We start from the raw sequence: 21,424 nt of genomic DNA on the forward strand, positions 1-21,424 counted from the left end.
GACGTATATCAGCTCAAATCTTTCGATATTTGTTGATCCTTTGAACAGCCACTTAGGTGTTTTACACCGAAAGGTAAAATTAAAGAGAGGGCATGGCGGTTTTGAATATATGACACTTCCAAAGATGGATTAGGCTTACCATAGCACCACAATGGTTGATGTATACTGTACATTTTTTTCAGGTTACCATTGTGGGTAGTGTCAGGTCAGCTGTCCATCCAATGGGTATAGAGCAGACACACAAACACTTGCTCCATTATATATAGATTACTCCATTATATTTAGATTATTAATTTATAATGTAAATTGCTGGGAAGAAGAAAAAGTGGGATGTTCTTGTGGAGAAGGCCATGAGGAGGCAAATCAAAGTAAACTAAGTTGCCCATGCCCACATGGGATTCCAAACGAGTTAGGGATGGAGAAAGCAAAAATGCAAATGGCATCTTCTGTCATCGAGCCGGAAAGCTGGGAGCAACAATTTGAATTTATTGCCACATCTTATGTAATTTAAATACTCACATGGTGGTGAAGTGCTAAATTTGAAAATATTTGTTTTATATGCACTCTAAATGTTGATATTTGATATAAATTTTGCATTTACGCCAAAAAGTTTCATCCTGGTTTCGTCAGACCACAAAACTTTTTGCCACATGTCTTCAGAATCTCTGGAGTGGTTTTTTGCATTCCTCAAATGGGACTCAAGGTGGGCTTTTTTGAGTAATGGCTTCCTTCTTGCCACCCCACCGAACAGACCAGACTTGTACATTGCTTGGGATATTGTTGTCAGATGCACATAGTCAGCAGTCTTTGCCATAAAGGCATGCAGCTCTTTCAAAATTGCCATTGGCCTCTTGGTGGCCTTTCTGATCAATCCCCTCCTTGCTTGGTCATCTAGTTTGGAGGGATGACCTGATCTAGGCAGGGTCTTGGTGGTACCATACACCTTCCACTTCTTAATGATTGTCTTGATAGTGCTCCAAGGGATATTCAAGACCTTTGAAATATTTTTATTCCCATCCCCTGATCTGTGCCTTTCCACAACTTTATCTGGGAGTTCATTTGAAAGCTCCTTGGTGCTCATGGTTGAGTTTTTGCTGTGAAATGCACTACCTAGCAGAGGAAACCTACAGGAACATTTGATTTTATTCTGAAATAATCTGAATCACTACAATTTAACACAGGTGGAGGTCACAACTTGGTTTGTGATTTTAAAGGTGATTGGTTACACCTGAGTTAATTTACAATTGCTATTATAAGGGGGGTGGACACTTATCCAACCAAGATATTCTAGTTTTGCATTTTTAATAAAATTTCTGAAATTTGTTGAATTTGTTTTTCATTTGGAAGTTGTGGGTTACGATATGTAAATAAAGGTGGAAAAAGTCTGATTTAATAATATTTGTTTCCAGGCTGTAAGGCAACAAAAGGTGAAAATTTTGAAAGGGGGGGTATAGACTTTCTATAGGCACTGTATGTATCTTTTTGATGCTCAGGGTCTGTAATAAAAATTTGTGTCGGTGTCAAAGCCAGTGACTAATTGCAAATTAATCGAAGGATTATGTGACTTTAAGCTTATGGGAATATGGAGAAACAACAGTGATGGAGAATAAAAGTGATGGAACAAAATATTATCAACACATCTCGAAAATGTATTAAATTCTGTTTTCCTTTTCATTCAAATTTACTACATTTGAGTTGATTCAAAGTAGAGCAACTTGGAAATAAAACTAACCCAATTTGGGGACAAAGATAAGGGCAATGGTTTGCTAGGAACAGTGGTAGCAGTAAGCATGATTGATGCGGTTTAAAAAATGTATTTAAATGCAGAGAGGAAACAAGGAAAGAGGCAGAGAGAGAGAGAGAGAGAGAGAGAGAGAGAGAGAGAGAGAGAGAGAGAGAGAGAGAGAGAGAGAGAGACAGAGACAGAGACAGAGACAGAGACAGAGACAGAGACAGAGACAGAGACAGAGACAGAGACACAGAGAGAGACAGAGTTGTGTTACAGATTTCTGTGGCAAGTAAGCATGTTGGAATGAGCATTAATTTGTACTACAATACATTTATCCCTTTCAGTCCCCCCACTCCACTTTTTCTCCTTGCTATTTGTAAAAAGAACAATCATATAAAGCGCGCACACGCAAACAGATTTTTTTTTCATAAATCTGTTCCCGAGAATTCTCATAAAATATTGAACAGTAACAGCTATTCCTCAACCATTATATAATTATTTAATATATTTTTTACCTCTGCCGCTGAAGGTGAATAGGACGTTATGTTTTCACCACTTTGTCTGTTTGTTTGTGTGCAGGATATCTCAATTACTTGTGGACAGATTTGGATGAAATTTGGTGGAAAGTTTTGTGTGTGCCGAGGATGAACTGATTAGATTTTGGTGAAGATCCGGATCCGAATCCGCCACTATAATTTTTTCAGTGATTCTTCACCATGGAGAGATAGGGCCAAAAACGATATATAGCACGATATCTCAAAAAGTGGTGGACGGGTCCGGACGACACTTGGTGGACATGTTGGGTGTGTGATTCGGAAGAGTTGAAACAGTTTTGGTGAAGATCTGGATCCAAATTTTTTTAAAAGGGATTCTTCATCATTATGCGTTGACTTAATGGTTAGGGTGGCGGGCTTTGGATCCTGGGGTCCTGAGTTCAAATACCGCTCAGCTGTTGAATTAATACCAGGTGGGGTTAACTCGGCCTGCCATCCTTCCTATGTCGGCAAAATGAGTGCCAGCTTGCTGGTATACTGTGTCGGAGTGGCGACCCGTCCAGGATTGTGCCCAATAGCCAAGGAGACTGCTTAAACAGCACCAACGCTCTGCACAGAGTATGGTACCAATCTCCTCTCCTCCTTCATCATTGAGAGATAGGGCCAAAACGATATATAGCATAATGTCTCAAAAAATTGTGAACGGATTCGGACAAAACTTGGTGGACAGGTTGGGTGTGTGACAAGGATGAATTGATTAGATTTTGGTGAAGATCTGGATCCGAATCTGGAAAAGAGGATTATTTAATTTTTGGAAGTTATTCTTCACCATTGAGAGATCGGGCTAAAAACGATATAGGGAATGATATTTTAAAAAGTTATTGGGCCCAATATGTTCCACTGGATCAGCCATTGCATGGCAGAGGTATACGCTCTACTAAGTGTTGTAGTTTTCAATGAAATTTGTTCTACAACACCTTATATTTAATTTAATCTTAATTGCAAACTGAGAAATACTCATGTACCTAAAATAAAAACTTTTGTAACTTGTAAGCAAATGTCTGACGTTTTAAGCTCAGTTCGTCAATGGCATTTTGGCCCTTTCAGCCCAGAAGCTCTCCAAATGGTGGGTCCACAACCTCAGCTGTTTGCCCACATCAGTAAATCCACCAGCTGAGCTGTTAAACCAGCACTGTGATCTCAATTTAGAAACCTTCTATATGTAGCATTTAGCATAACCATTAGATGTTTACTTTCCCTGCTCGAAGGTTAAATGTACATTATTATCATATATAGCAAAAGTACCCGTCCCCAGTGATGGGAAAAGCAAGTAAAAGTACCCGTCCCCTGTGATGGGAAAAGTTGAAGTTAAACAACAAATTTAAATTTTTAATGGACTTTTAAAATGTTAATTGTGTTTCACTCAGAGCCAAAGATCTGAGCTACTTGAACCACCCACCGCAAAATGGTGGTGCAACATAGGGCAGCCGAAGATGGATTTGTCTAAAAAGAGGGCAAAATATCCTGGTTGTGAAATAAAATTTGGCATCAACATTACTCATGCCTGTTCTCCCATCATTTCAAAATTGAATGTTGAGGGCCTAAATCAACAATCAACAATCAAAATTGAAAGGCCTAAATCAACAAAATTGAATGCAAACGCACCGCGGGAAGCAGCCGCAATAAACGGGAGACAGACGAATGCACAGACAGACACCATGGTTTGCAATATATAACAGATTCTGATGATTTGATACCACAAATTTTATTATGTAGTTCGTCACGAGCGAGCACGTGCACGTGCAATGCCCTTGTCGGCTTGTGACCGATTTTCCGAATACCCATGGTTATTAGCTGAACTCCATTCTTCATAGAGGTTTTTTTTATCCTTTCAGACCAGAACCTCTCCAAACAATGGGTCCACAATCTTGGCCACAGGTTCAAACAATTAGATTCATCGATTTCTGGACATTCGGTCAATTTATCCATATAGTCCACGTCACACACACACACACACACACACACACACACACACACACACACACACACACACACACACACACACACACACACACACACACACACACACACACACACAAACCTAGGTCTTTACGTCACAACACTGTATTTTTAGTTGTTTGCATGATATACTGTATTTTATTGTATTCCAGTAAAATGGCTTTGTTGTAATTTCCCTTTATGTTAGGGCAAAGACATTCCTTTTGTCTCTTTCTTCCATTTATTTATGAACATCCACCATCCCTTGTATTTCCTTATATCCCTTGTTCTCTCTTCCTTGTGTGACCCTTACCATGGGGCGCATTTGTGGAAATGCTGGTGAATTGAAATTGAGGAGTTGACCTCAGGGGAAACCCGCCTTTGTCCTTGCGAGGAAACGACATCAAGCTGCGGGCCCGCTTTGCAACTGGCAAAGCATGTGGTACAAAGTGTAATTCCCCCGGAGCCTCACAAAATCTGTTAGACACAGAAAACACCCAAACATGTAAGCAAGCTCCAGCAATGTGTAATGAAAACACGAGAAAAATAATTACCAATAACATAGTGTTGATAACACTCTTTTGCAAAAACAGTGTTGATAAAATGTGCCTTCACGTAGTGTGTTTACAGAACATCCAACTTAACCTCTTAAATTAACGATGTGTATGATAGACTTTCAAAAATAAAATAAATGTACAAATACGATATGTTGATCAAATCAATGAAAGGAGCTTACGTAGAGACAGCATTCTCATGCAGAAAAATAGGGGCAAAGGTTTCATCTATTTTTGACCATTGGCCTTAATCTCAGTCCGTAAAGGCTTGAGGACCATACAGACGCCTCCTAGTTCGGAGGTGATGTGTTGATGTAATTTATGCATATGACCTCATCATATGCCATCGAGTCAGCGTGCTTCTTTCGTTAAATTTAATGTTTCTGGCTGCAAACCTCCTAACTGTTCAGCAGGGCAGAGACAATGTGCTCACGTGACAGGCGACGCTTGTTGCTGACAGATCGTGCAGCAAGAGCTGTGATGGGACTCGATCTGTGCCCTGCTGCCTCATTGAGTTAGGTGTTTTGATTCAGATATATATATATATATATATATATATATATATATATATATATACATATATATATGTATATATATATATATATATATATATATATATATATATATATATATATATATATATATATATATATATATACATATATAATGTTGTATATACACACAGTGCCAATAGAACTGTTGCCTTATAGCCAAGAATTAAATTGCATTAAATCAGATTTTTTTTTCCACCTTTATTTACACATCGTAAACCAGAACTTCCAAGTGAAAAAATATTATACAAATTTCAGAAAATTAATTTAAAATGCAAAATTAGAATATCTTGGTTGGATAAGTGTCCACCCCTTTTATAATAGCAATTGTAATGAAATGGAAGACCAATAAGGAACCAGAAGAAGTAAAGAGCAAAGATGACGTCATCAGGAGGAACCTGGACAGGATTCGGGTTTCAGCCGCTACTCCACAACTCTCAAACCTATCCAGGTGCAGCAAAGTGAGGAGGAGGAGATTGGGACCATACTCTGTGCAGAGCATTGGTGCTGTGTAAGCAGTCTCCTTGGCTAGTGGGCACTATCCTGGACGGGTCGCCACTCCGTCACAGTATACCAGCATGCAGGCACTCATTTTGCCAACCTCGGAAGGATGACAGGCCGAGTTAACCCCACCTGGTATTAATTCAACAACTGAGCGAGATTTTAACTCAGGACCCTAGACTCCCAAGCCTGCCACCCTAACCATTAAGCCAACACCAGGCATAGCAAAGTGAGCTTCACAGAAAACTTTTTGCAAGAATTCACTTCTCCTTTGAGAGATAGATAAGTTAGCTCAAGTGTTACCAATCACCTTTAAAATCACACACAAAGTTAGTTGGCCTCCACTTGTGTTAAATTGTATTGATTCTGTTTATTTCAGAAAAAAATCAGCTGTTCCTGCAGGTTTCCTCTGCTGGGTATTGCATTTCATAGCAAAAACTCAACCATGAGCACCAATGAGCTTTCAAAAGAACTCTGGGATAAAGTTGTGGAAAGGCACAGATCAGGGGATGGGTATAAAAAATATTTCAAAGGCCTTGAATATCCCTTGGAGTACTGTCAAGACAATCATTAAGAAGTGGAATGTGTATGGTACCACCAAGACCCTGCCAAAATCAGGTTGTCCCTCCAAACGGCATGACAAAGCAAGGAAGAGACTGATCTGGGAGGCCAACAAGGGGGCCAATGACGACTTTGAAAGAGTTACATGCCATTATGGCAAAGACTGGTAACTGTGTGCATATGACAATAATGACCCAAGCACTCCACAAGTCTGCCCTGTACGGTAGGGTTCCAAGAAGGAAGCCATCGCTCAAAAAATCCCACCTTGCGTTCCATTTGAGGTATGCATAAACCACTCCGGAGATTCTGAAGCCATGTGGCAAAACGTTTTGTGGTCTGACGAAACAGAGATGGAAATTTTCGGCCTAAATGCAAAATATTACGTTTGGTGCAAACTCAACACAGTACATCATCCAAAGAACACCATCCCTACTGTGAAGCATGGTGGTGGCAGCATCATGTTATGAGGATGTTTCTCATTAGCAGGGATTGGGGCACTTATCAGGATAGAAGGGAAAATGGATGGAGTAAAATACAGAAAAATCCCACTGGAAAACCTGCTGCCCTCTTGAAGAAAGCTGAAATTGGGATGGAAGTTCACCTTTCAGCATGACAATGCACGAAGCACACAGCCAAAGCGACACGAGTGGCAAAGGAACAAAAAGATAAATGTCCTTGATTGGCACAATCAGAGCCCCGACCAAAATCCAATCGAAAATCTGTGGCATGACTTGAAGATTGCTGTCCATCAACGCTCCCCATAAACTGAACTTGAATAGTTTTGTCCAGAAGAATGGGAAAATATTGTCTAATCAAGGTGTGCAATGTTGGTAGAGACCAGTCCCAACAGACTCACAGCTGTAATTGCTGTCAAAAGTGCTTCCACCAGGTATTAACTCAGGAGGGTGGACACTTATCCAACCAAGATATTCAAGTTTTGTATTTTTAATTAATTTTCTGAAATTTGTAGAATTAGTTTTTCATTTGGAAGTTGTGGGTTACGATGTATAAATAAAGGTGGAAAAAGTCTGATTTGATAAAATTTAATTCCAGCCTATAAAGCAACAGTAGGGTGAATATACTGATTCTGGCTCACTTTTCCCCATGTAAATGAATGGGGGATTTTCAGCGATTCATATTTTTTTTCCCCTAAAAAGTAAACCCCCTTTTTATCCCAAGGTATATTTATTTGTCTCTCCTTTTAACTAGGGACACTTTTTTTTCAAATAACCAATGCAATAAGATAAAGATTTGTTCAAGTAGTAAAGTTGTAATGTGATTTGTTAAAGGTGATTCTAAAGAAATATCTGAAACATGTAAGCCGAGGGACACTGTTTATCAAATAACCAATGCATATTGTTTAGCTCACTCATTGAACCTATAAAGATTTGTTCATTCTCAAATTCCTTCAATAGTTTAATTTTCTTTGCACAATAATCCCCATCTAAAATATTTAAAAACAAAACATTTGAATCTTTATATATTTTAAGATACCCCTTTTGTGTCATTACGAAATGATAAAGTTCTCTTAATGCTCTTGTTTGACCACCTCCTGAGCCACAGGTTATTTTTTGTTAAACCCCGCCCACTTTTCATAAACCCCGCCCACTTTTTCCTCAGCCCCGCCCACTTTAAATGAATTTTTATAGCCCCGCCCACTTTTCATGAGGTATTCCATAAGCCACGCCCACTTTCCCTAAGCCCCGCCCACTTTTGCTAAGTCCCGCCTACTCTTACATCGTTTCCAGTTCATCTCTGACTCGCAAAGAAATCACGAGAAAATTCTAGCATGTTATGGTTTTGAAAAATTTTCCTGGGCTTGCCCAGGGAATTTCCAAAGGAAACCACACCCACCAGTCTTTCCCTATAAAAGCCTCAAGCCCAGGCTCCATTTTAAACATTTTTTTTTTGCTGGCAATGGTGTGCTGTGTGCTTGCCTGGAGATCGACGACTTGTATGGAACTAAACCTTCAAGTTGATGAACTGGATTCAAACCTCTTATCTGTTGAGGTAACATTTTATTTTCCTATTTTCAAAGTTTGATTGAAGCATCGACTCATTTAATAATTAAATAACTTAATTAATACATTATTATTTTTTCTCACAGGAAATTGTATCTGAAATACGAAATGAAAATACTGCTTTTGCTACAACTTGGGGCGAAATTGTTGGCTTGGTTGAAGACCTTATGAGCGATCAAGACCCACAGAACGAGTTCGTCTTTGATGACCCAACCAAAGAGTTATACCTTCGAGACCAGCAAAATCCTGAAAAAGAGTTTTGCAACAATAGTACTCATTGTGCGTTATCAAGACAATACCCCCTGAGCAAATTATACCTTGATGAGCCAGAATACAAGTTTTACCTTGGAGACTCACAAATTTCAGACATTTTGTAAAATGGAGTTTTCCTTGATGATCCACAGTTATACTATGTGAGATCTATCACTGAAACCCATAAAAATTGGAAAAATGGAGTTTTCCTTGATGATCCACAGTTATACTATGTGAGATCTATCACTGAAACCCATAAAAATTGGAAAAATGGAGTTTTCCTTGATGATCCACAGTTATACTATGTGAGATCTATCACTGAAACCCATAAAAATTGGAAAAATGGAGATTTCCTTGATGATCCACAGTTATACTATGTGAGATCTATCACTGAAACCCATAAAAATTGGAAAAATGGAGATTTCCTTGATGATCCACAGTGATACGATGTGAGATCTCTCACTGAAACCCATTATATTTCTGGAAATTGTGATTCTACCTTGGAGTCTTGGATAGATGGTTATATTTTTGGAGACTTGAAATGTGGGTTCTGGCTTGAGAACTCACAATGCGATACGTATCTTGGAAACTGAACAGGAATATGGTTATACCTTGGAGACTTGGAAAGTTGGGTTTATTTTGGAGACTTGAAATGCTACCACTCTTTGGGATCTAAACCTATCAAGAAAGTTCTTACTCCCCCTTTCTACGTCATCAAACCTAAAAGCCTTAAAAGACAGAATTGGAAGAAGAGAAAAAAAATGTAAAAAATATATACGGTATAGGTGGAAATCTCATTTTGAAAAAGACATTGTGTTGGGGGGTTGGGGTTGAGATTTTGAATGTGAGGGTTGGGACACACACACACACACACACACACACACACACACACACACACACACACACACACACACACACACACACACACACACACACACACCAACAAACAAAAGTTAAGCCTTGACTATTCAGTTGAGGATTTTGTGTTTGGGGTTCACAGTTCTAAGAACGTCCCCCTTGACACACATTATATACTGTTATACACCTCGGACTTGGCCCTCGAGTGTCCACAACGGTGTATAGTAGGAGGGAGAGAAGGACCAACCCATTGCTCCCATGGGTATTATCTGCTTAGCTTTGTCTTTTCTAATTCTTGTGAATAAAATGAACCTAAAATCTTTTCCCCTTCTAAATCATATATCTTATAAGTCCATAGAACCATATCTATTACATAAACAATTTTAAAAAGTTCGTTCGTCCATCGTTTAATATAACCTTTTTCAAAATGAGATTTCCACCGATATATTCTTACGATATCACCAACTTTGAACTTAGGTTTTCTGATATTAATCTCTTTTTCATATTTTAATTTTGTAAATGTTTGTGATGGTTTCATATTCGTTGACGTGTGTATCGTGTCATTATACTTATCCACAATATCCTGAATAAAAGATGACCATTGTTGTGAACCGAGTTCTGTGAATTTTTTATATAGTCTCTCTTTTAAGGTACGATTAAAACGTTCAACAACAATGGCCTTCCCTTCATTAAAGGTACTGTATAATGTAATATTGTTATTTTTTAGAAAATTCATAAATGACTTGTTATAAAACTCTCAATCCTCATCAGTCCACAATTTTTTGGGTTTTCTCTTACTTTTATTAAATATCTGTTGAAAGGCTAACATAAGAGTATTACCTGTTTTGTTTTTTAAAGGGACAACCCATGCAGATCTACTCCTCAAATCAATAACGGTTAAAGCATACTTGTACCCCTTATCATTATTGAGTTTAATCAAATCAGCGGACCAGATATAATCAACTTCCTTGGAATAAACCTTCCTTCTACGAAACTTTGTGAATATTGGTTTATGTAATTCATCAGCTAATTGCTCTTCAGTCTTAATGACATCATTAGAGCCTATAAGCTTTTTTGAATTTCCAAGTCCAAGTTTCAATTTAACACTGATCATCTTCTTCACGATGAACCGATCAACTTTTTCTCTCAAGGTTGGATTTTGTATCAGAGACAAATTATACAACATTTCTCTATCGGCTTCATGCTTTTCTTCCAAAGTTGTGGTATTCCCATAATCACTATCGTGTCTCATGCACACTTCATCAACTCTATTGATGGGTTTACTCCATGATTTAGAATTGTCTGTCTCTTGTAATCTTTCATCCAAGTTTGTGCCTGGACCACAGAAATAATACCCTGGTAGATGAAATTCCCCTGGTATTCCAGTAGTTGTAAATTTACTTCCTGATAAAAACTTTTGTATATCTCCTCCGAGTTTGTGTTTGGAGATAAATTTATTTTTTTTGAACCACACACCGAACATATACCTTTTTGTATAACCCTGTTATTTTTACTTTTAATACATGAAATATTTTTCGTATTAGTTTTCTTTTTACATTTGAGACAATAACTCATTTATTTATGAGAAAATTCCTGCAGAGTGCAAAAACCTTTTTAGATTCCAACATGCACATTTGAATCTTAGTTTTTAAAACAAAGAATCCTTAGAAATGCCTTCACTCTCTCCTCCATTTATTTAAGAAAAAAATGAAAAACTTGAATTAAAATGAATATCTTGTCGATGTCAATAGTCTTGTCGAAAGTATTGCAAATAGACTTGTCAATTCTTTGTTTTCCTCCTCAGTGGGTTGAGTTATTTTCTGTAATACCACCAATCTTTTTTTAATCTCACTGGTTTCCATATTTTGATATTTATTCATTCTCTCTCTTTCCTCCCTCTTCTCTCCCTCTTTTCTCTCTCTCTCTCTCTCTCTCTCTCTCTCTCTCTCTCTCTCTCTCTCTCTCTCTCTCTCTCTCTCTCTCTCTCTCTCTCTCTCTCTCTCTCTCTCTCTCTCTCTCTCTCTTCTCCCTCTCCTCCTTCTCTTTCTTCTCTCTTTCCTCCTTCTCTCTCTTCTCCTTTTCCTCCTCTTCCCTCTCTTCTTCAACTACTTCCTCATCCCTTACTATCCTTGAATCACTTACACCCCATAGAATACCATACATATATTCATCAGGATATCTTGTTATTCCTGTATCCAAAATATTTTTTTTACAACAGGAAACCAATAAAATTTATTTTGAATTTCTAAAAGAGCCTTACCTTTTCTTAACTTGATAATTTTTTCATTATTTAACATTCTAATTAGGGCTTCAAGCATGGCTGAAGCTCTATTGAAATCGTTAGTATTATTATTATTAAAGGCGTTTTTATGTTCTACTGACCGATTTTGTGGCGGATCTGGAGGGAAAACTGTCAGATGAAATTGAACGAAACTTAACAGGATAATTACTCACCACCTGAAGTTTATACTATGAAACAGTTGATGACGTAGGTCACGTGGTATGGTGGCCATATTGGATTTTCTCCAAAACCTAAAAACATCTTCTTCTCCAGAAGGGATAATCTGACAGCCTCAATCTTTTGCACACATTTGCGAAGTTCCATGCTAATGCGAATTTGTTAATTTGGTCGAAATCGTTACATAATTAATATGATTTAAAATGATGCCGATTCGCCTCATTAAATATGCAAAATATGCAAATGAGAGTTGAAAAAATTTAATGACAAATTTAGATAGCAGATAAACAGGGGACTCCCAATATATTTATACTATGTCTGTATTTGACCCCAGTGAGCCCCCAGAGCCCCCCAAAGTTGAAAATGACCCATTTTTGAAATGTCATAAAATAAAAACAATGCTTGGATGAAATTCAATGAAACTTATCCATTTAATAACTCTCCACCTGAAGATTATATTTTGAAAAGTTTGATGACGTCGGTCACGTGGTATGGCAGCCATATTGGATTTTCTCCAAAACCTAAAAACATCTTCTCCAGAAGGGATAATCTGACAGCCTCAATCTTTTGCACACAATTGCTAAGTTCCATGATAATGTTAATTTGTTAATTTGGTCGAAATCGTTACATAATCAATATGATTTAAAATGATGCCGATTCGCCTCATTAAATATGCAAAATATGCAAATGAGAGTTGAAAAAATTTAATGACAAATTTGGATAGCACATAAACAGGGGACTCCCAATATATTTATACTATGTCTGTATTTGACCCCAGTGAGCCCCCAAAGCCCCCCAAAGTTGAAAATGACCCATTTTTGAAATGTCATAAAATAAAAACAACGCTTGGATGAAATTCAATGAAACTTATCCATTTAATAACTCTCCATCTGAAGATTATACTTTGAAAATTTTGATGACGTCGGTCACGTGGTATGGCAGCCATATTGGATTTTCTCCAAAACCTAAAAACATCTTTTTCTCAAGAAGGGATAATCTGACAGCCTCAATCTTTTGCACACATTTGCTAAGTTCATTGGTAATGTTAATTTGTTAATTTGGTCGAAATCGTTATTTAATTTATATGATTTTAAATGATGCCGATTCGCCTCATTAAATATGCAAAATATGCAAATGAGAGTTGAAAAAATTGAATGACAAATTTAGATAGCACATAAACAGGGGACTCCCAAAATATTTATACTATGTCTGTATTTGACCCCAGTGAGCCCCCAGCGCCCCCCAAAGTTGGAAATGACCCTTTTTTTTAATACCTTGGTCGAGGCTCGTATGAGAGCGAACACACAACTCACAGCAAGGAGGCATGAGACAAGAGGGGCGGGAGTGGAAGGGACAAAACAGTGGGGAACAGACACATTAGGTGAACTGTGGAAGGGAGAGGGATGGGGATGGGACGGGGAACATGGCGAAGAGAAGATGGACATTTCAGGGACTTTCAGGAAGGAAAGCAGGAGAAATGAAGGAAGTGGGCTTGGGTGGATTATCGGGGGTAGAAAAGATCGAGGATTTGGATGGGGGAAGATAAGAGGTGGTGGTGAACAGCTGTTTTGAAAGCCTGGAGGGAAGAATGGGAAAGAATAGAGTGAGGAAGTTTATTCCAAAGGCGGGAAAAAGAGGAATGAAAGAGTGAAGATGAGCAGCGATTCGTGATTTTGGTAGTTTTACCAGAAGGGGGTTGTTGGCGGACCTTGAGCGCCCTGTGGAAATGTGGTGGGGACAAATCGCAGAGAGAGCAGGGGGGGCAAGGCTGGAGAGGAGTCGGTAGAAGACAGAAAGACCACCGACCAACCTGCGGTGATTGAGTGAGAGGCCCAAAGACTCAGCTTCATTGCGGGAGATGCCGATGATCTTAAATGCCCTGGTTTCGACAGCGTGAAGCCGAGAAAGGTGGGAGGCAGGAGCACCAGCCCAGAGGGGAGAGCAGTACTCCATCAGGCTACGGACAAAAGCTTTGTAAGTGGTCAGGAGCTCAAGAGGGCCGAGGAAGGACTTAGCACGACGGAGGATTCCCAGTCGGCGACTGGCTTTTGAGGCGAGTTTGGAAATGTGACTTTCCCAGGAAAGGTCATGGCAGATAGTGAGACATAGAAGCTTGAAAGAAAAGACTTCTTCCAGAGGATAGTTGAGAAAGTGGATGGGGGGGTTTTGTAAACGGTCCTTTCGAAGAGACATAGTGAGAGTGTGAGATTTGTCTGGATTGAAAGACATGTTCCACATGTTGGACCAGTTTGTGATTTTATCCAGATCTGCAGTGAGCGAAGAAGCTGCTGCTTGCCGGTCTGAGGGATGACAGATGGTACGGCAGAGGGTGGAGTCGTCGGCAAAGAGAAATAGAGGATTTTCCAGAGAGTCCGAGAGATCATTGATGAAAACCAGAAAAAGAACAGGGCCCAGAACGCTACCTTGAGGAACTCCAGCCTGCACAGGAAGAGGGGATGAAAGAACTCCATTTAGGGCCACACGTTGACTGTGACAGGAGAGGAAGTCTGCGAGCCATGAGTGGAGATGGCCTTGAATACCATGGGAAGAGAGTTTGGTGAGTAGGGCAGGGTGCCAGACTGTGTCAAAAGCACGTGATATGTCCAGGGATACGGCTCGGATTTCCTGTCTGGCATTGAGGACCTCCATCCATTGATGGGAGAGCAGAAGCAGCATATCCAGGGTAGAGTGACCTGGTCTGAAACCAAATTGATGATTGGAAATCAAGCCATTGGAGAAGAGGAAGGATTTCATGTCTGAAGCGATGATGGATTCCATCACCTTGCTGATGATTGGGAGAAGGCTGATTGGTCTGTAGTTACAGGGATCTGTTTTTGCACCTTTTTTATGCAGGGCAGTGATGTTAGCAAATTTCCAAGCAGATGGCAGATGACCTTGGGCAAATAAGAGGGTGAATAGAACAGAGAGAGGGTGAGCAAGAGCAGAAGAGCAGGCTTTGAGGACACGTGGGCTGATGCCGTCTGGACCGGTTGCAGAATCTGACTCGAGGTTTGAAAGCAAGCTCTCCACCTTGTTAGGAGAAAAGGACACAGAGTCCAGGGACAGTTGGGTGCAACTGGGTAAAGTGGGTAGAGATAGTCATATGTCATAAAAAATGTCATAAAATTTGAATGCCATTTTTGAAATGTCATAAAATAAAAACAACGCTTGGATGAAATTCAATGAAACTTTTACATTTAATAATTCTCCACCTGAAGTTTAATACTTTGAAAAGTTTGATGACGTAGGTCACGTGGTATGGCGGCCATATTGGATTTTCTCCAAAACCTAAAAACATCTTCTCCAGAAGGGGTAATACGACAGCCTCAGACTTTTGCACACATTTGCGAGGTTCCATTGCAATGTTAACTTGTTAATTTCGTCGAAATCGTTGCATAATTTATATGATTAAAATGATGCCGATTCGCCTCATTAAATATGCCAAATATGCAAATGAGAGTTGAAAAAAATTTAATGACAGATTCTGATAGGACTTGAAAAGGGGACTCCAAATATGTTTACACTATGTCTGTATTTTACTCCAGTGAGGCCCCAGAGCCCCCCAAAGTTGAAAATCACCCATTTTTGACATGTCGTAAAATGAAAACCAAAGAAGATAGACATATAGTGACCACAAATTCTGGAAGATATTTTAACGTTCTACAAGTTCGCCATTTACATTAATATGCAAATGTGGAGTTATTGGACCTTTTTGGGGACTTGAAAATTTGTCCAGCCTCAATTTGTCCAATGTGAAGTTTCTTTCTCTATCATGTATTGCTCTGGGCTTTTCAATCCTTCATTGATATAACATGAGGGACCCCGTAGCTGGGCCCCATTGCAGACTTGAACTAACTTTCTAACTCGGAAAAACCATATCATGTGACAGGGTGATAGTGTTGAAATTTGTTAAAATGGAGGCAAACCTTGAAGCCCGGGATTACTGGTTTATCAGTTTTAATTAAATCTAGAGTTGTCGGTTTATCAACAACAGCATAATGCCAATCTTTTATTGAAAATACCTCATTCTTATGTTGTAGGACATATTTATTAAAATACCGAATACCCTTTTCTTGAAGGTATGCTTGGACACAGAAATGATAATTTTCTTGAAGCCTTCTTGCTGTCATTTATGTATTAGAAATATATGTTAGAATAATACTATGGCACGAAACACCTCCCCATCTTCCCATAGTTAAATCATTTTGTATTTCCTTACTTATTATATATAATCCTGCTTTTCTGTTTTAATGACATCAACTCGGGCAAAACCATGATTATATTTACCCTTATTAAATTCTTTTATTTGTTGTTTAATAATCGTGGCTCCACAAAACTCATTTTCTATACCAAGTAGATAATATTCTTCTTTAAGAGACTGATTTAATTGTTCCAGCTCTTCTAGGTCAATTTTAAATGACCAATTATAAGCTAAATCATTCATATCATACCCCCATTGTTCTATTCTCATACAAACGATACGCCCTTCTTTATAAAAATTTATTTTAATTCGAACTGTGAATTCTGTATGACCTGGAGATAAAATCAACACTTCTGTATCTTTGGAATACACGGCCGTTTTATTTAAGGATATATATTGTGATAAATCGCTTAATCTCACCAAGTCATTCGCGTCAGTCGGGCTTGGATATTTTTTTAATTTATAAGCATTTTTCATGTTAATATTTTTGGTTATATTATATTTATGTTGTTCAGCCTGTGCATTTGTGTAATAATTTGATAAATCAATATCCAGTTCTTGGGATACACCAAATATAGAACCATCTTTACCAACATGTCATTTATATTAGATTAAAAATAATGTCATAAAATTTTTTATTTTTGTTGAGTTGAAATAACACATATAGACATAATTGACCACAACACTTGGAATTTAATTCTTGGACTTGAAATGTTTGATAAACACCATTCCGTAAGAATTTTATGACTTCAACAGGTGGTGGAAGACCAAAACTATCAAAATAATATTTGTCTTGACTATTAAAAATACAAACCCAATGAGAACCGTTCCCATTATTATCTTCGAAGTTCATAATAATATTCTTTGTATGTTTAGGCACATTTGTTAATTCATCTCTCATACAAATAACCACATTATGAATTTTATTTTCTTACAATATTTGATAAGTTCTAAATTTGATGTTGTATTCTTTCCAAATTCTTTAAACCACTCATCAATGCTCATTTATTTATAACAAGGATATAATCCATGACCTCTTTTCGTTAATTTTACACCTGCTTGTGCGATAGAAGAAAGCATATCTCCAACGAACAATCTCGCTTTATCAGGCAGACCTTCAAGTTTTTCAGCAAAATCTATAATTACACCCCTTCCACTAATTTGTTTCTCCAACTCTTTATTATGTCTTTCCAATTCTTTTTTAGCCTGGAGTTGAGCCTTCCTTTCGTTGGCAGCTTTCAACGCTGTTGAAATACCACCCGTCAATGCTCCAACCGCACTTAAACCAGCAAATAAAGGAATTAGAAATGGGAGAAATCCTCCACTCGTCTCTCTTATTGAATATTTTTTCAACATTGGTTTTGTCATTTTAATTTTAAGTGAGCCAGTATCATTCAAGATTTTAACCTGTTCTCTTGTGAGGAAAACATCAATTCTTACTGCTCCCTTTCTCTGAATTGTATTAACGTTAATCGTACAAGGCTTTTGATTTTGAACACAAGATGATAGTTTATGAAGATTGATTTGATTAACATATTCCCCAGTTGGTACTTTGCCACTCATTTATTTAACAAAAAATTATGTGAGACTAATCATAACACCATTATCTGTATAAATCTGCAATTATATTTCTTCCAAAAGCAAACATTAGGTATCAACTTCTTCACTCTCTCCTCTTTCAATGTATAGGGAAGTATCCACTCGATTAGACTTTATAATTTCCTTCTGAGTGCTCAGGTCAAACGCATAGATTGTATACAAACTTTTAAATGCTGTAATATCCAAAATAGGTTCTTTATTTCCATTACTTTCACACACCTTTTGGTAAGACTTGTATGCTTCAGCAAAATCATTTTTTTTCCCAATTAATTTCCAATCTATCTCGTGGATAAAATGTTCCATCTAGAGAAACACGAAGTTGTTTCACCTTAGCATTATCACTTAATGCATTATTCTTCTCAGTCGCAGTATCACCATCTGGCTTTTTAAAAATGATCCACAGATATTGTGGCTTTCCTTCCAGAACACCCAAATTTCACGTGTAAGTGGCTTGGTTGAGTTTAACGTGTTGACATCTTCTTTTGAGGTATGATACACTGAGTGGTTTCTTTGAGTTAAGTCTTCTGTTCAACATCTCTTCTGTTTTAAGATTAGGAGTATATTCACTAACATACCAACTCATTTCATCAATTACAAATTTATTCAGATCACCAAAAGCACGAGCAACTCCAAAAAGTAATCTATTTTCATTATCATTCCTTTGTAGTTGAAATCTAATTTTAAGACCATACAGAACTTTATCATGATCACAAAATCCAAATATACCTTTAAGAGGAACTGCCACAGTAACTCTATTGACTGCTTTTGTATCATCATTATACGCTCCTTTCCTTTGAGTATATCCAGGGTCTGTGGTTGTTTCTTTTGACAAATCAGGATTAAACCTTTGACAGACCCCTTTCCCATTCTATCACTGAATGTAAATTTCATCATTTCAGATACAGCAGAGACATAATCAACCGCTTCAACTTTTTGTGTTCCAATGTACAAACGAACACTATCAAACATTTTCCAGAAGAAATCATTTACGAGTGTAGCGTTTGTGTAATTCCCAGCCTTAGTGAATTTAAATTTACACAACAAGAAACTTTCGGATAGATTCAAATAGGTTTGTTGATTATCTTTTTCAAAACTTTTTGTACTATTTGCATTCCAGTTATTGCATTTACCTTGAAGTAATCTTCTTTTTTAGTGGCGTTTGAGATGATAATAGTATCATCCAAATCATAGATACTATCAATTGCTTCCATACTTGTATTTATTTAGGAAAAAAGATGTTAAAACTTTTGAAACCCTTACCAAAGTATTTGAATTATTTTCTGTCATTCTTGGGGGGACAACTGAGTTTTGTCTTTCTTAATTTCTTTAATTGCTTGTAATTTATGAGATTCCTTTTGGGCGTCTTTTATGCTCTTTACAGCACCTGCTACATTTCCCACAGCAGAAGCAGTTGAACCAATTAGGTCTTTATGTTTAAGAATAGTTGAACCAATACCCATTAGAGTATCAATTATCCCATCTCCTCTAAATTGATGTCCAACACCCCCTTTGTCTCTTAGGTTTATAGTATCCTCTACCAAGATACATACCTTCACCCTTGTAGTATGGGGAAAGGAACATCCCATCCCCTGTAATTATTTTAAATTTTCCCAACTCGTGTTTCCTCACAATATCCATCGTATTTATTTATTGGAAACTTCACGTAGGTGAATTCTGATGGATATAACTTCCCCATTAAAAGAAATCATACGATTATCTTGGTCGGTTATCCTAAAATTTACTCTGTGTATGTTTTTTTTCCTGACACAGAGAGATAAACCAAATTTTTGGGTTCCATATTGAATTTATAACCAATTGGGGTTGAGTATGCACTGAATGAAAATATTGTATTTCTTTTTATTCCATTATTATAAGCACCATCAATCATATCACAGTGAATTAGTACCGAGTTTATTCCTGAAGATATTTGAATGACATTATAACTGTAAAACGTCCCATTAGTTTCAATCTTTTTTGAGGAGAAACCCAATAACTCTCAAAATGAATTATCAATTGTGAAATCAACCTTGTAGTTATTTTTAAGTTTAATCATTGATTTTGAAGTATGTTTTTGAATATCTATAACAATATTTTTTGGTTCATCACCCTGTTCTTTCATAAGACGAGCAATTTCGGAATATATTTGAGAAATCTCATATGCTCCGGGTGAGACTGTTATCGTTTTGTATTCACTTCCGGGATTATAACTAAACTTGTCATTTTTATCAGTTATATTAAATAAGGTATTATAAGTTTCCATGGACAATAAATATGCCTCATATTCTTTTGTTGTGTCAAGTTGTAGTGGGTATGGGAATGAAGATGTGTGGTCGCTTGTTGTGAAATTGAAACTAAAGATTGTGCTTCTTATCTTTTTTAATATGAGATAAAATGTCTTTATATTGATATTTATTAATTATTTTCATGTTCCTCAACTGGTATAAAATGGCTGATGCTTCATTAAAACAATTGTTATTTCCAGCCTTCTTACTACCAAGCAACAATAACATTCTGTTAACTAATTGTGATGGGTCATTTGGAAGAAAACTAACACCTGAACCAAGGATACTTAAAGCCTCAGTAATGTGTTTCTCCTTCTCATTCTTCCTACTTTTATCAGAAAGAATAACCCTATAATCAACAGAGTTTAGCAGATCAATATATACTTTATCATCATTATTTTTCATATCTAATGGTTTATCAATGTACTTTGATTCATCCCTCACAGTTGAACCTTGTCTTCCATCTTTTGTGAGAAGAAACATTAATCTCAGAGTTAGTTTGACAGGAGGTTGAGCAGAACTCAAGAACCTTAATTCATCATTAAATATCAACACCTTTTCTTGAACAAGATGAAATATTGCTGGTTGTTCTGTTGGAATGAGTCCTGCTTTGGTTTTTGAATCCGCTGAATATTCATTGTTTTGAAGAGCATTCACAATATAATCAGGGGGTTGATTAATCTCTTCCAGTTGTTGAAATAATCCTTCATCATCATATTCTAATTCTCCTATATGCTCTAATTCTTCCTCCATCATTTGACTGAAATCTTTTAACATTTGGAGCTTTCTGGGAGTATATTTTATTGTGGGAACTGTGGAAACATCTATAATTTTTTCTTGGGAAGTTTTTAAAAGTGGTTTAAAAAATTTCTCTTGTTTTCTTTCAAATGCTTCTTCACCCGTTACTTTTTGTCTGCGTTTCTTCTTCATGTCTTCCTGTTGTTTTACAACTTTTGAAACCAACTCTTGATGTTCCCTAAATCTTCTTGCTCTTTCTTTCGCATCCATTTATTTATTGAAAAATATCATTTAATGAATTGTAAAGATCAACAGGGAAATTTTCCTTTTCTTCATCATCCAAGTAGATGTGTTCAAATAAATCCTTTTCTTTAAATATTTCATCAAATTCTTTATTAACATTAATACGAGTTGTAATTTCTTCTTCACTAATACTTGCATCTCTGCTTTTCAAACGTTTGCGTTGAGTTTCTTCATCAACATCAAAACCGAATGATAAAATCTTCACTCCGCTCAGATGTTTAATAATTTGTCTCGTTCCTTCTAGATTAGTTTCTAATATGATATATCCCAAGACCACCAGATTTTAGTTTCCTTAACTCACTCTTACAATATGAATATATTATT

The 21,424-nt window shown here is 37.2% G+C and overlaps 1 protein-coding gene across 8 annotated transcripts in view; it reads right to left on the minus strand.

The window, feature by feature from the left end:
* Positions 1 to 21,424, minus strand: part of LOC147016552 (RNA-binding Raly-like protein) — a 164,371-nt gene that overhangs the window by 29,156 nt on the left and 113,791 nt on the right. For all 8 annotated transcript variants that reach the window (XM_085845308.1, XM_085845312.1, XM_085845311.1 and 5 more), the window contains one exon: positions 4,535 to 4,698. In XM_085845308.1, coding sequence (XP_085701434.1) covers positions 4,535 to 4,698 — 164 coding nt within the window. The remainder of the gene's footprint in view (positions 1 to 4,534; positions 4,699 to 21,424) is intronic.

The sequence above is a fragment of the Eptatretus burgeri genome, chromosome 11, assembly GCF_056783735.1.
Source record: "Eptatretus burgeri isolate ZD-2024b chromosome 11, Ebu_testis_v1, whole genome shotgun sequence".
Taxonomy (NCBI): Eukaryota; Metazoa; Chordata; class Myxini; order Myxiniformes; family Myxinidae; genus Eptatretus; species Eptatretus burgeri.